Here is a 13,589-nt window from a genome sequence, read left to right on the forward strand (position 1 = left end):
ATTTAGAATCAATAATTCATTCATTTGACGCGCAGTCAATTTCAGGTGTAGACGTGTCGCAGGTTTCAGTTATTGAGATCCTCCTCCATTAGACTAAAAATAAATCAAACAACGTTCATTATAACATCATTAGAGCAATTCACAAAAATCATAGTAAATATTCGATATAAATAAGAGTAACTAAACAAACCTGATCTAAACATCACCTTCTTTTGAGTAGAATAAACAAAACTCTAGCGTTACGCCTACATCTGAAATAATACAAAACACTGAAAATCATTATTTCTTCATCAGATAAAAAATGAAAACAGATTCAACATGATTCAAAATGCTTTTAGTGCCAAGATTTTTCAGTGTTACAATTTCTTTTTATACAAGACTTAACGGTAAATTGGTTCAGACTTAAAGCAGGGAACACTATATATATTTATTCCCACACAGTCTGAAATTACAGATTTCACAATGAAATTTGCAGCGTGTTCGTTGCTCAGCAGCAGGTGAATCGCACCATTCAAACATGTTTGATATTTCCACAGTAAATTGAGCCGCAATATTTGACAAGCTTTCAAATCATGACGGCATCAATGATTTGAGAACAACGCTGAAAACCTGCTTGGATTTTGGTTAACTCGGTTTTAAAACACCACAGTTTTTAACTTCGAAACTGTTTCTACAAATCTACTGTGGGTTTTTTATTCGTCGACTAAAAGTGGTGCAACGCCGTGCATATCACAGCAGTTTGTGTCAGTTGCGATCGAAAGCAAGTGTTGGCCTACCGTAGGCCGGAGTAGAACACGGGCAACTAGACGGATACGGCTTGCGACGAGTCGGTAGGCGTCGGGTTGCCGTCGCAAGCCGGCTTACGTTGAACAGATAGAGCAGCAACTGGCGGCCTCTCGTAGGCCGTTAATCGGCGATAAACCCAGTTGTGTCGGTAGGCATCGCGTTGCTTGTCGACATAAGTCAGTCTTAATCCTGCTTTCTCAGAGAACTGCTCTTCCTTCTCTATGAGATTTTCCTAAATCTGCACCCGTACGTTCGCCGTGCCCTTCTCCAATTTTCCAGGGGATCCTCGTGATTTGTGAGATTGTAGTCGGGAAAATCTCTTACCTGTTTTGGAATCCGCTCGGTCCGGCAACGGCGCTTCCCGATAAACTACCGTTCAAACTGGAGCCAGCAATCGCTCTGTTACTGGCCGATTAGCGATCGCTCTCATCGCGGATTATCCCGACTCGGTCGATGTGGCTTCCGCTAGCGCTAAGACTGCCAGTCATAGCCATGGACATCTCACCGATACTAGGTCCGATACTGGGGTTTGCTACCCGGTCACTGGTCGTTTCTATACTGTGAGAATCAGCTACAACAAATATAAACATTCACTCATACTAGTACTGAACTAACTTAAATGACGTCATAGGGGGATTTATATAGCAGCCACACCAGACAACGTGGCTTTATCAGTTAATCCCCCTATGACATCATCAAATTATCCCATATGAATCCTAGAAAGACAGCTGATTCCGGACCCTGCACCATATGAAAAGTATGGTTCAAGTACTTACGGGCGTAAGGCCCCGATGGGCCACTTCCTTCGTTCTGTTCGAACTCAAATCGAACTCCGCCCGGAGTCAGTCGTCGATACGCCGCAAACCGCTGCGACACAGCGATATCGGTACCACGCCGTAAACATACGCCAATAATATCGGTACACCGATACCAACGGCTAAACTAGCGACAACTGGCGCTACGATAACAGACGCAGTTACACCACCGGCTATTACCATATTCCTCTTGTGCTGTGGTAGGTGACCGTAACGTGTATGTAACTGAAACACAAGATAAACACATGAGAAATAGCATTTTTCATAGTAAAAATCTCGCGCAGGGTGGATTTAGGTTCCAATTTCTGTTTCTGACTAGCGCCATCAAGCGAGTAATTTCAGAACTTGAATTTGTCGATCTCCTGTATTTCACCGATAAGCCTTATCATATGTCCTTGTCATTAACGTTAAATGACAGTAACCACTTGATACAGTTTATGCGCAGTGTTTAGAACTAGGATTTTGACAAATAAAATCAATAAGGATTTATTACTTCTAAGTGTTGGTTATTCAACGTCACTCTGTGAATTCAATTCGAATACAGTCTATATTCAATCCCAGTTTTTGGCTATATTCAATTATTGAAAAACTGGGATTGGGATTGACTGGAATTGACTTTGTATTGAGTTTAACAGTTGTGTGGGTTTAATTTCAAAATGAAAGGACATTTCAAAGGACATAATAATATCTGTAATGAGGCATTCAATGAATGAACACTTTGAATCCCAGTTCATCTGTTTGGGTTAAATTCCTTTAGTTCAACAATTTCATCAAATTGAAAAACTGTAGTCAGAAAGCTGACCTACCACACATATTAAACTATCATTTTATGTCTCACGTGGTCACCCTGTGTGATAGGCTTCACGTATAAAAGACTTTCAGTTATGTATCCATGCGTATATGTTCTCGGCATTCAGATCAAAAACTACCTTTTTGGGCACGAGGCCCTTGTGACTCGTGTGGAAATATAATAATGATCACTAAATTGAGATTCTCACAGACAGACGGCAGATGGATTCCTAATATTAGTCGATAATTTACCTCGCGTCCGACCCAGACAGGAATCCCTATGATCATCGCGGGAACTGCGATTCCAGCAACGAGTCCGATACCGACCGGAGCGCCAACTAACGTGACAAGTTGCCACAATATCTTCTTCTTTCGGCTCCATGGCTTTTTACCCCAGAAAGTGCAGCCAGACGGACTGAAAATCAACATAATCGACTAAATTATTACTCAATTTCTAAGGACTTATAAACCTTTATCATCGATTAAAGGCCGAGCTCGGGTTTACAAGGAAGGACCATAAATATCAATGGATTTATTCTATCACTTGCAACCATTTGATTCAGAGCTCTGACAACTAGAGAATTGCCATGTGTGCAGGGGCCAGTTGCATAGTCATGGCTTAGACTTAAGACTAGTCCAAGACCAACTTAGTTCTATAGCTAATCTAACAACTTAAGACCAGTCCCAAGATTTAAGACCACCATTATAACATCATTAGAGCAATTCACAAAAATCATATCAAATATTCGATATAAATAAGAGTAACTAAACAAACCTGATCTAAACATCATCTTCTTTTGAGTAGAATAAACAAAACTCTAGCGTTACGCCTACATCTGAAATAATACAAAACACAGAAAATCATTATTTCTTCATCAGATAAAAAATGAAAACAGATTCAACAAGATTCAAAATGCTTTTAGTGTCAACAATTTTCAGTTACAATTTTTTTTTATTAGTTCAGACTTAGAGCAGGGAACACTATATGAATTTATTCCCACACCGTCTGAAATTACAGATTTCACAATGAAATTTGCAGCGTGTTCGTTGCTCAGCAGCAGGTGAATCGCAACATTCAAACATGTTTGATATTTCCACAGTAAATTGAGCCGCAATCTTTGACAAGCTTTCAAATCATGATAGCATCAATGATTTGAGAACGGCGCTGAAAACCTACTTGGATTTAGGACTTATGTTGAAATGGTTTGAAGACATTCTGTCGCTTCTGCGTTGAAAGAGAAGCTTCTAAATATTTCAAGTGAAAATAGCGATTGATTCGTCCGCCATCATTCTTAAATGGGACATACTCTACTTGGGAGGGCTAGTTCTGTAGTCCGCGCAGATCGAGGTCAACTAGGACTCAGCGGCAAGAGCGCTCCGGGCACCAACTAAAGAGTTCACGGTAGTGCCCGCGGTAGACTTAACATGCCGCTCCGAATTGATAGTTGCGGGAAATAATACCACGAAATTAGAAATTTGTAGCGATTTCCGTGCAATAGTTGAACAGATGAATTTCCTACTAAAATCCTGCAACAAATTGGTATCAATCTGAACGGGATAAATACGTCCAGACACAAACAACGTCCGATTGACTGGGTATTAAGCGGGACTCGACCCTTCCCGGTTGGAGTAAATATCTAACAGGTGGTGCTCCGGTAGATTTTGTGAAACAGCTGATGACATTTTCATGATCTTTAGACGAGTTTGATCGCCGTTATACCGTCGTGGAATGGCACCTATTGTGAAAACTGATTAGGTGTGAAGTGATGCAATGATATTCAGTTGAAGTCAAACGACGAGAAGGGCTCCGAGACTGATGTGGACTTTACGAGAGGAATAAACTATTTTTTAGAAGGTATCAAGATGGATCTGGCACAGAGCCAAAGCCGGCAAACTGACTTATGAATTTTATTTCTGTGTTGTTGATAATCTCGCGAGACTAGCGCTAATATTGTATAAATCTAGTTTCGTTCTCGCGAGATTATCAACAATCCGGAAATAAAGTGCAACCTGATTTAGAAGGCCTGCCCGGCCCGGGGGCGCAAACCCTATTGATATTGATGAAAGCAAAATACTTGACTGTTTTTAGAGTAAAAATACAGATATCTTTTCTCAATCTATTTATAGACTGATTCTGAAGAAGAGGAGAACACAAATAACAGTTTTCATCATCATCATCATCATCATCATCATCATCATCATCTGTGCGGTCTGAAGTATCTAGAGGTCACCAAGACTCAACATTACCCCTTTCATATCATTCGAGGTCGAATTTTATATTTATGTGACAAATATCTATGAAATATTTTGCTCAAATAAATTGATTCTGTTATCATATCGATGAACATAAGTTATTCATTTCAGTTTGAAATTTGGGTCTATTTTCAGGAATTACTATTTTTACGACATCGGATCCAGAATATCGCCTTGCCATGACAACGTACCAGTCAAAACAAACAACAATCATTCAGAAATGAAGCCCTGTAGATTCTTAAATTTGGTTTCATGTTTCTTTACTTTGGTTGAGTAGATTCTGGATGATGCAAAGTTAACTAGATACACTGGTTTTATCAAAATCATCTTTAGGGGACAGTGCCAATTCTGGAAGGGTTTTAACAGTCACTCAGATATTGTGTTCCACTGCATTCAGATCAAACCAACAGTTCACACTCAATTTGAGAACTATTTTGTGTTTATCTAAAATAAATTTCACGTTTATTTTGACACTCAAGATATAAATTTCTAAATTTCCAATAGATGGCATATGTGATAACAGTTAAATCCAATAATTTAGTAGTTCAGCAGAAATCCAATAGGTGGCGATCATGTCGTAGTAACTATTCATCGGTATATATCAGACACCCTGGTTTATCATCTGATCAGAATCACTGGGTTTGGAGCATCCTAAAAATCCTCTAAACAGCATGAAACATCACAGTCATTTAGAATCAACAATTCATTCATTAGACGCGCAGTCAATTTCAGGTGTAGACGTGTCGCAGGTTTCAGTTATTGAGATCCTCCTCCATTAGACTGAAAATAAATCAAACAACATTCATTATAACATCATTAGAGCAATTCACAAAAATCATATCAAATATTCGATATAAATAAGAGTAACTAAAACAAACCTGATCTAAACATCACCTTCTTTTGAGTAGAATAAACAAAACTCTAGCGTTACGCCTACATCTGAACTAATACAAAACACTGAATATCATTATTTCTTCATCAGATAAAAAATGAAAACAGAGTCAACAAGATTCAAAATGCTTTTAGTGTCAACAATTTTCAGTTACAATTTTTTTTATTAGTTCAGACTTAGAGCAGGGAACACTATATGAATTTATTCCCACACCGTCTGAAATTACAGATTTCACATTGAAATTTTCAGCGTGTTCGTTGCTCAGCAGCAGGTGAATCGCACCATTCAAAAATGTTTGATATTTCCACAGTAAATTTCATCGCAGCAAAATTTTTGTTCAGTCCCAAACACAGTAAATTGAGCCGAAATCTTTGACAAGCTTTCAAATCATGACGGCATCAATGATTTGAGAACGGCGCTGAAAACCTGCTTGGATTTTGGTTAACTCGGTTTTAAAACACCACTGAAACTGGTTTCTAGAGGTCTGTGATTAGGGCCTAAGATATATCTACCTGAATTGAGGGATCATTTGTTCACTTCATCGCCAAACAGTTATTCCTTGAACTTCCTGATGACTGCAGTTAATTAGTAGAGCATCACCCTGAAATAAACATAGAAACCTGTCAGAGAAAGCACTATAAAATCCAGGGTATCCGCGGGGTCAAATGCTACATCTGTATTGATAGTAATGGTTTATACTAGGCCTAGATTCACTCTTCATGTTATTGATACTTTTAACTGAATGATGGTTTTACAGCACGCATCAGTGAATAGAGATTGCTGCTGCTGCTCGTGGGGTTAAACCGGAGTGTTTTATGTCGCTCTCCATCTCGAATCACCTTCATACATCACAAGTATTCGATTCATAAGTAAATTTACTTACTGTATTTCAATGTTGAAATGGTTTGAACACATTCTGTCGCTTCTGCGTTGAAAGAGAAGCTTCTAAATATTTCAAGTGTAAATAGCGATTTATTCGTCCGCCATGCTAGTTCTGCAGACCGCGCATCTCGAGGTCGACTCGGACTCAGGCTTTGCGCTCCGAGCACTTACTAAAGAGTTCACGGTTCTAGCCGCGGATGGCTTTAGGTACCGCTCCGGATTACGAGTGGGGTAATGAATTCCACAGAATTAGCAATACGTAGCAATTCTAGTGAACTTCCGAGCTATTGTTCGAATAAAACATTCTAAAATTATTCCCAATTAATAAACAATCAAATAATCTTATAAGTTGAATTGGTGAGTCACAACACGTATTTAACCTAATAGTTTTTTCAGCGGGGCACGGCTGAGAGTATCGACAAGTTTTGTACAAATATCTGTGAAATTTTTTGCTAAAAATTCATTCTGTTATTATATCGATGAAAATAAGTGTAGTTATTCATTTCAGTATGAAATTTGGCTCTGTTTTGAGGAATTACTATTTTTCCAAAAATCGGATCCAGAATATCACCTTGCCATCACCATGACAACGCACCAGTCAAAACAAACAACAATCATTCAGAAATGAAGCCCTGTAGATTCTTAAATTTCGTTTCAAGTTTCTTTATTTTGATTGAGTAGATTCTGGATGATGCAAAGTTAACTAGAGACACTGGTTTTATCAAAATCATCTCTGGAAGACAGTGCCAATCCTGGAAGGGTTTTAACAGTCACTCAGATATTGTGTTCCACTGCATTCAGATCAAAAAAAAGCTCAGACTCAACTTGAGAACTATTTTGTGTTTATCTAAAATGAATTTCACATTTATTTGACAATCAAGATATAAATTTCTAAATTTCCAATAGATGGCGTCTGTGATATACAGTTTAATCCAATACGAATACGTATTCCTATTAATCCAATAATTTGGTGGTTCAGCAGAAATCCAATAGGTGGCGATCATGTCGTAGTAACTATTCATCAGTACATATCAGACACCCTGGTTTATCATCTGATCAGAATCACTGGGTTTGAACTTGGGACATCCCTCCAAATCCTCTAATCAGCATGAAACATCACAGTCATTTAGAATCAATAATTCATTCATTTGACGCGCAGTCAATTTCAGGTGTAGACGTGTCGCAGGTTTCAGTTATTGAGATCCTCCTCCATTAGACTGAAAATAAATCAAACAACATTCATTATAACATCATTAGAGCAATTCACAAAAATCATATCAAATATTCGATATAAATAAGAGTAACTAAACAAACCTGATCTAAACATCACCTTCTTTTGAGTAGAATAAACAAAACTCTAGCGTTACGCCTACATCTGAAATAATACAAAACACTGAAAATCATTATTTCTTCATCAGATAAAAAATGAAAACAGATTCAACATGATTCAAAATGCTTTTAGTGCCAAGAATTTTCAGTGTTACAATTGTTTTTTCATACAAGACTTAACGGTAAATTGGTTCAGACTTAGAGCAGGGAACACTATATGAATTTATTCCCACACCGTCTGAAATTACAGATTTCACAATGAAATTTGCAGCGTGTTCGTTGCTCAGCAGCAGGTGAATCGCAACATTCAAACATGTTTGATATTTCCACAGTAAATTGAGCCGCAATCTTTGACAAGCTTTCAAATCATGATGGCATCAATGATTTGAGAACGGCGCTGAAAACCTGCTTGGATTTTGGTTAACTCGGTTTTAAAACACCACTGAAACTGGTTTCTAGAGGTCTGTGATTAGGGCCTAAGATATATCTACCTGAATTGAGGGATCACTTGTTCACTTCATCGCCAAACAGTTATTCCTTGAACTTCCTGATGACTGCAGTTATTCAGTTGAGCATCACCCTGAAATAAACATAGAAACCTGTCAGAGAAAGCACTCTAAAATCCAGGGTATCAGCAGGGTCAAATGCTCCATCTGTATTGATAGTAATAGTTTAGGCCTCGATCCACTCTTTATGTTATTGATACTTTTTACTGCGGTGAGGGCTAGTGGTAAGAGCGTTCAGCTCTGGGAAGCCAGGTCATGGGTTCGATCCCCGTTGTGTGCTCGGGCAAGACACTTATCCTCACTGCCTCTCTCCACCCAGGAGTAAATGGGTACCTGGCCAGATAGAAGACTCCTGAGCGCTTGTTAGCAGCTCGGTGTTACTTCTCAAAAGGGAGAGATGACTGATACATGTTAGAGTATTAAAACTGGCCGGGGTAATAATACCGAAAAATGTAAAGCGCTCTGAGCAGCTTGGCTGGATTTAGCACTATATAAGACACATATTAATATTAATATTATTACTGAATGATGATGGTTTTACAGCACGCATCAGTGAATAGAGATCGCTGCTGCTCGTGGGGTTAAACCGGACTGTTTTATGTCGCTCTCCATCTCGAATCACCTTCATACATCACAAGTATTCGATTCATGAGTAAATTTACTTACTGTATTTCAATGTTGAAATGGTTTGGATACAATCTGACGCATCTAGGTTGAGAGAGAAGCTTCTAAATATTTCAAGTGAAAATAATAGCGATTTATTCGTCCGCCATGCTAGTTCTGCAGACCGCGCAGCTCGAGGTCAACTCGGACTCAGGCTTTGCGCTCCGAGCACCAACTAAAGAGTTCACGGTTCTAGCCGCGGATGGCTTTAGATACCGCTCCGGATTACTAGCGGGGGTAATGAATTCCATGGAATTAGCAATACGAAGCAATTCTACTGAACTTCCGAGCTATTGTTCGAATAAAACATTCTAAAATTATTACAAATTAATAAAACAATCAAATAATCTTTTACGTTGAATTGGTGACTCACAACACGTATTTAACCGAATAGTTTTTTCAGCGGGGCACGGACGAGAGTATCGACAAGTTTTGTATTTCTGTAACAAATATCTGTGAAATTTTTTGCTCAAATAAACTCATTCTGTAATCATATCGATGAAAATAAGTGTAGTTATTCATTTCAGTATAAAATTTGGCTCTGTTTTCAGGAATTACTATTTTTCCAAAAATCGGATCCAGAATATCACCTTGCCATCACCATGACAACGCACCAGTCAAAACAAACAACAATCATTCAGAAATGAAGCCCTGTAGATTATTGAAATTGGTTTCAAGTTTCCCTATTTTGGTTGAGTAGATTCTGAATGATGCAAAGTTAACTAGAGACACTGGTTTTATCAAAATCATCTCTGGAAGACAGTGCCAATCCTGGAAGGGTTTTAACAGTCACTCAGATATTGTGTTCCACTGCATTCAGATCAAACCAACAGTTCAGACTCAATTTGAGAACTATTTTGTGTTTATCTAAAATAAATTTCACGTTTAATTTGACACTCGAGATATAAATTTCTAAATTTCCAATAGATGGCATATGTGATAACAGTTAAATCCAATAATTTGGTAGTTCAGCAAAATTCTAATAGGCGGCGATCATGTCGTAGTAACTATTCATCAGTATATATCATACACCCTGGTTTATCATCTGATCAAAATCACTGGGTTTGAACTTGGGACATTTCTTACAAATCCTCTAAACAGCATGAAACATCACAGTCATTTAGAATCAATAATTCATTCATTTGACTCGCACTCAATTTTAGGTGTAGACGTGTCGCAGGTTTCAGTTATTGAGATCCTCCTCCATTAGACTGAAAATAAATCAAACAACATTCATTATAACATCATTAGAGCAATTCACAAAAATCATATCAAATATTCGATATAAATAAGAGTAACTAAACGAACCTGATCTAAACATCACCTTCTTTTGAGTAGAATAAACAAAACTCTAGCGTTACGCCTACATCTGAAATAATACAAAACACTGAAAATCATTATTTCTTCATCAGATAAAAAATGAAAACAGATTCAACAAGATTCAAAATGCTTTTAGTGCCAAGAATTTGTTACAATTTTTTTTCATACAAGACTTAACGGTAAATTGGTTCAGACTTAGAGCAGGGAACACTATATGAATTTATTCCCACAGCGTCTGAAATTACAGATTTCACACCAGAATTTTCAGCCTGTTCTTTGCTCAGCCGCAGGTGAATCGCACCATTCAAACATGTTTGATATTTCCACAGTTAATTTCATTGCAGCAAAATTTTTGTTTAGTCCCAAACACAGTAAATTGAGCCGCAATCTTTGACAAGCTTTCAAATCATGACGGCATCAATGATTTGAGAACGGTGCTGAAAACCTACTTGGATTTTGGTTAACTCGGTTTTATAACACCACAGTTTTTAACTTCGAAACTGTTTCTACAAATCTACTGTGGGTTTTTTATTCGTCAACTAAAAGTGGTGCAACGCCGTGCATATCACAGCAGTTTGTGTCAGTTGCCATCGAAAGCAACTGTTGGCCTACCCTAGGCCGGAGTAGAACACGGGCAACTAGCCCGATACGGCTTGGGACGAGTCGGTAGGCGTCGGGTTGCCGTCGCAAGCCGGCTTATGTCGAACAGATACAGCAGCAACTGGAGATTGTAGTCGGGAAAATCTCTTACCTGTTTTGGAATCCGCTCGGTCCGGCAACGGCGCTCCCCGATAAACTACCGTTCAAACTGGAGCCAGCAATCGCTCTGTTACTGGCCGATTAGCGATCGCTCTCATCGCGGATTATCCCGACTCGGTCGATGTGGCTTCCGCTAGCGCTAAGACTGCCAGTCATAGCCATAGACATCTCACCGATACTAGGTCCGATACTGGGGTTCGCTACCCGGTGACTGGTCGTTTCTATACTGTGAGAATCAGCTACAACAAATATAAACATTCACTCATACTAGTACTGAACTAACTTAAATGACGTCATAGGGGGATTTATATAGCAGCCACACCAGACAACATGGCTTTATCAGTTAATCCCCCTATGACATCATCAAATTATCTTTCTCTTTATGGCTAGTCTATACAAAATGTAGAAAAGTTGGCCACCTCCAATAAATCCCCCCTTTGACATCATCAAATTATCCCTTCAGATTCCTAGAAAGACAGCTGATTCCGGACCCTGCGCTATATGAAAAGTATGGTTTAAGTACTTACGGGCGTAAGGCCCCGATGGGCCACTTCCTTCGTTCTCTTCGAACTCAAATCGAACTCCGCCCGGAGTCAGTCGTCGATACGCCGCAACCACCGCTGCGACACAGCGATATCGGTACCACGCCGTAAACATACGCCAATAATATCGGTACACCGATACCAACGGCTAAACTAGCGACAACTGGCGCTACGATAACAGACGCAGTTACACCACCGGCTATTACCATATTCCTCTTGTGCTGTGGTAGGTGACCGTAACGTGTATGTAACTGAAACACAAGATAAACACATGAGAAATAGCATTTTTCATGGTAAAATTTGCGATAAAAATCTCGCGTGTGGTGGATTTAGGTTCCAATTTCTGTTTCTGACTAGCGCCATCAAGCGAGTAATTTCAGAACTTGAATTTGTCGATATCCTGTATTTCACCCGATAAGCCTTATCATATGTCCTTGTCATTACGGTTAAATCACAGTAACCACTTGATCTGGTTTATGCGCAGTGTTTAGAACTAGGATTTTGACAAATCAAATCAATAAGGATTTATTACTTCTAAGTGTTGGTTATTCAACGTCACCCTGTGAATTCAATTCGAATACAGTCTATATTCAATCCCAGTTTTTGGCTATATTCAATTATTGAAAAACTGGGATTGACTGGAATTGACTTTGTATTGAGTTTAACAGTTGTGTGGGTTTAATTTCAACATGAAGGACTTTTCAAAGGTCATAATGATATCTGTAATGAGGCATTCAATTGAATGAACACTTTGAATCCCAGTTCATCTGTTTGGTTTAAATTCCTTTAGTTCAACAATTTCCTCAAATTGACAAACTGTAGTCGGAAAGCTGACCTACCACACATATTAAGCTATCATTTTATGTCTCACGTGGTCACCCTGTGTGGTAGGCCTCACGTATAAAAGACTTTCAGTTATGTGTCCATGCGTATATGTTCTCGGAATTCAGACCAAAAATGACCTTTTGGGCACGAGGCCCTTGTGACTCGTGTGGAAATATAATAATGATCACTAAATTGAGATTCTCACAGACAGACGGCAGATGGATTCCTAATATTAGTCGATAATTTACCTTGCGTCCGACCCAGACGGGAATCCCTATGATCATCGCGGGAACTGCGATTCCAGCAACGAGTCCGATACCGACCGGAGCGCCAACTAACGTGCCGAGTTGCCACAATATCTTCTTTCGGTTCCATGGCTTTTACCCCAGAAAGTGCAGCCAGACGGACTAAAAATCAACATAATCGACTAAATTATTACTCAATTTCTAAGGACTTATAAACCTTTATCATCGATTAAACATCATTAGAACAATTCACAATCAAATCAAATTAAATCATATCAAATATTCGATATAAATAAGAGTAACTAAACGAACCTGATCTAAACATCACCTTCTTTTGAGTAGAATAAACAAAACTCTAGCGTTACGCCTACATCTGAAATAATACAAAACACTGAAAATCATTATTTCTTCATCAGATAAAAAATGAAAACAGATTCAACAAGATTCAAAATGCTTTTAGTGCCAAGAATTTTCAGTGGTACAATCTTTTTTTCATACAAGACTTAACGGTAAATTGGTTCAGACTTAGAGCAGGGAACACTATATGAATTTATTCCCACACCGTCTGAAATTACAGATTTCAAATCGAAATTTGCAGCGTGTTCGTTGCTCAGCAGCAGGTGAATCGCAACATTCAAACATGTTTGATATTTCCACAGTAAATTGAGCCGCAATCTTTGACAAGCTTTCAAATAATGATGGCATCAATGATTTGAGAACGGCGCTGAAAACCTGCTTGGATTTTGGTTAACTCGGTTTTAAAACACCACTGAAACTGGTTTGTAGAGGTCTGTGATTAGGGCCTAAGATTTATCTACCTGAATTGAGGGATCACTTGTTCACTTCATCGCCAAACAGTTATTCCTTGAACTTCCTGATGACTGCAGTTATTTAGTTGAGCATCACCCTGAAATAAACATAGAAACCTGTCAGAGAAAGCACTTTTTACTGAATGATGATGGTTTTACAGCACGCATCAGTGA

General features: G+C 38.7%; 2 protein-coding genes across 5 annotated transcripts in view; both read right to left on the reverse strand.

Moving 5' to 3' along the window:
• Positions 1 to 13,589, reverse strand: part of LOC141909595 (E3 ubiquitin-protein ligase RNF19B-like) — a 28,709-nt gene that overhangs the window by 7,616 nt on the left and 7,504 nt on the right. For 2 of the 4 annotated variants that reach the window (XM_074800080.1, XM_074800077.1), the window contains exons 4-14: positions 13,425 to 13,513; positions 12,919 to 12,979; positions 12,610 to 12,768; positions 11,522 to 11,787; positions 10,987 to 11,233; positions 10,224 to 10,284; positions 10,002 to 10,126; positions 3,166 to 3,226; positions 2,643 to 2,805; positions 1,563 to 1,826; positions 1,111 to 1,357 (exon numbers count right to left, since the gene is read on the reverse strand). In XM_074800080.1, the coding sequence (XP_074656181.1) occupies positions 11,566 to 11,787; positions 12,610 to 12,645 (258 nt within the window). In that variant the 5' untranslated portion in view covers positions 12,646 to 12,768; positions 12,919 to 12,979; positions 13,425 to 13,513 and the 3' untranslated portion in view covers positions 1,111 to 1,357; positions 1,563 to 1,826; positions 2,643 to 2,805; ... (3 more) ...; positions 10,987 to 11,233; positions 11,522 to 11,565. Of the gene's footprint in view, positions 1 to 1,110; positions 1,358 to 1,562; positions 1,827 to 2,642; positions 2,806 to 3,165; positions 3,227 to 10,001; positions 10,127 to 10,223; positions 10,285 to 10,986; positions 11,234 to 11,521; positions 11,788 to 11,947; positions 11,995 to 12,609; positions 12,769 to 12,918; positions 12,980 to 13,424; positions 13,514 to 13,589 lie in introns of those variants that run through there. The other 2 variants (XM_074800079.1, XM_074800082.1) reach the window with 2 other exon arrangements.
• Positions 1,200 to 3,605, reverse strand: LOC141909948 (E3 ubiquitin-protein ligase RNF19A-like). Its single transcript, XM_074800633.1, has 4 exons — positions 3,568 to 3,605; positions 2,643 to 2,805; positions 1,643 to 1,826; positions 1,200 to 1,357 (listed from the first exon to the last, which is right to left on the reverse strand). The coding sequence occupies exons 1-4, from the start codon at positions 3,603 to 3,605 to the stop codon at positions 1,200 to 1,202; spliced, it is 543 nt and encodes a 180-aa protein (XP_074656734.1).

Source organism: Tubulanus polymorphus, chromosome 8 (assembly GCF_964204645.1).
Source record: "Tubulanus polymorphus chromosome 8, tnTubPoly1.2, whole genome shotgun sequence".
NCBI classification, from domain to species: domain Eukaryota; kingdom Metazoa; phylum Nemertea; class Palaeonemertea; order Tubulaniformes; family Tubulanidae; genus Tubulanus; species Tubulanus polymorphus.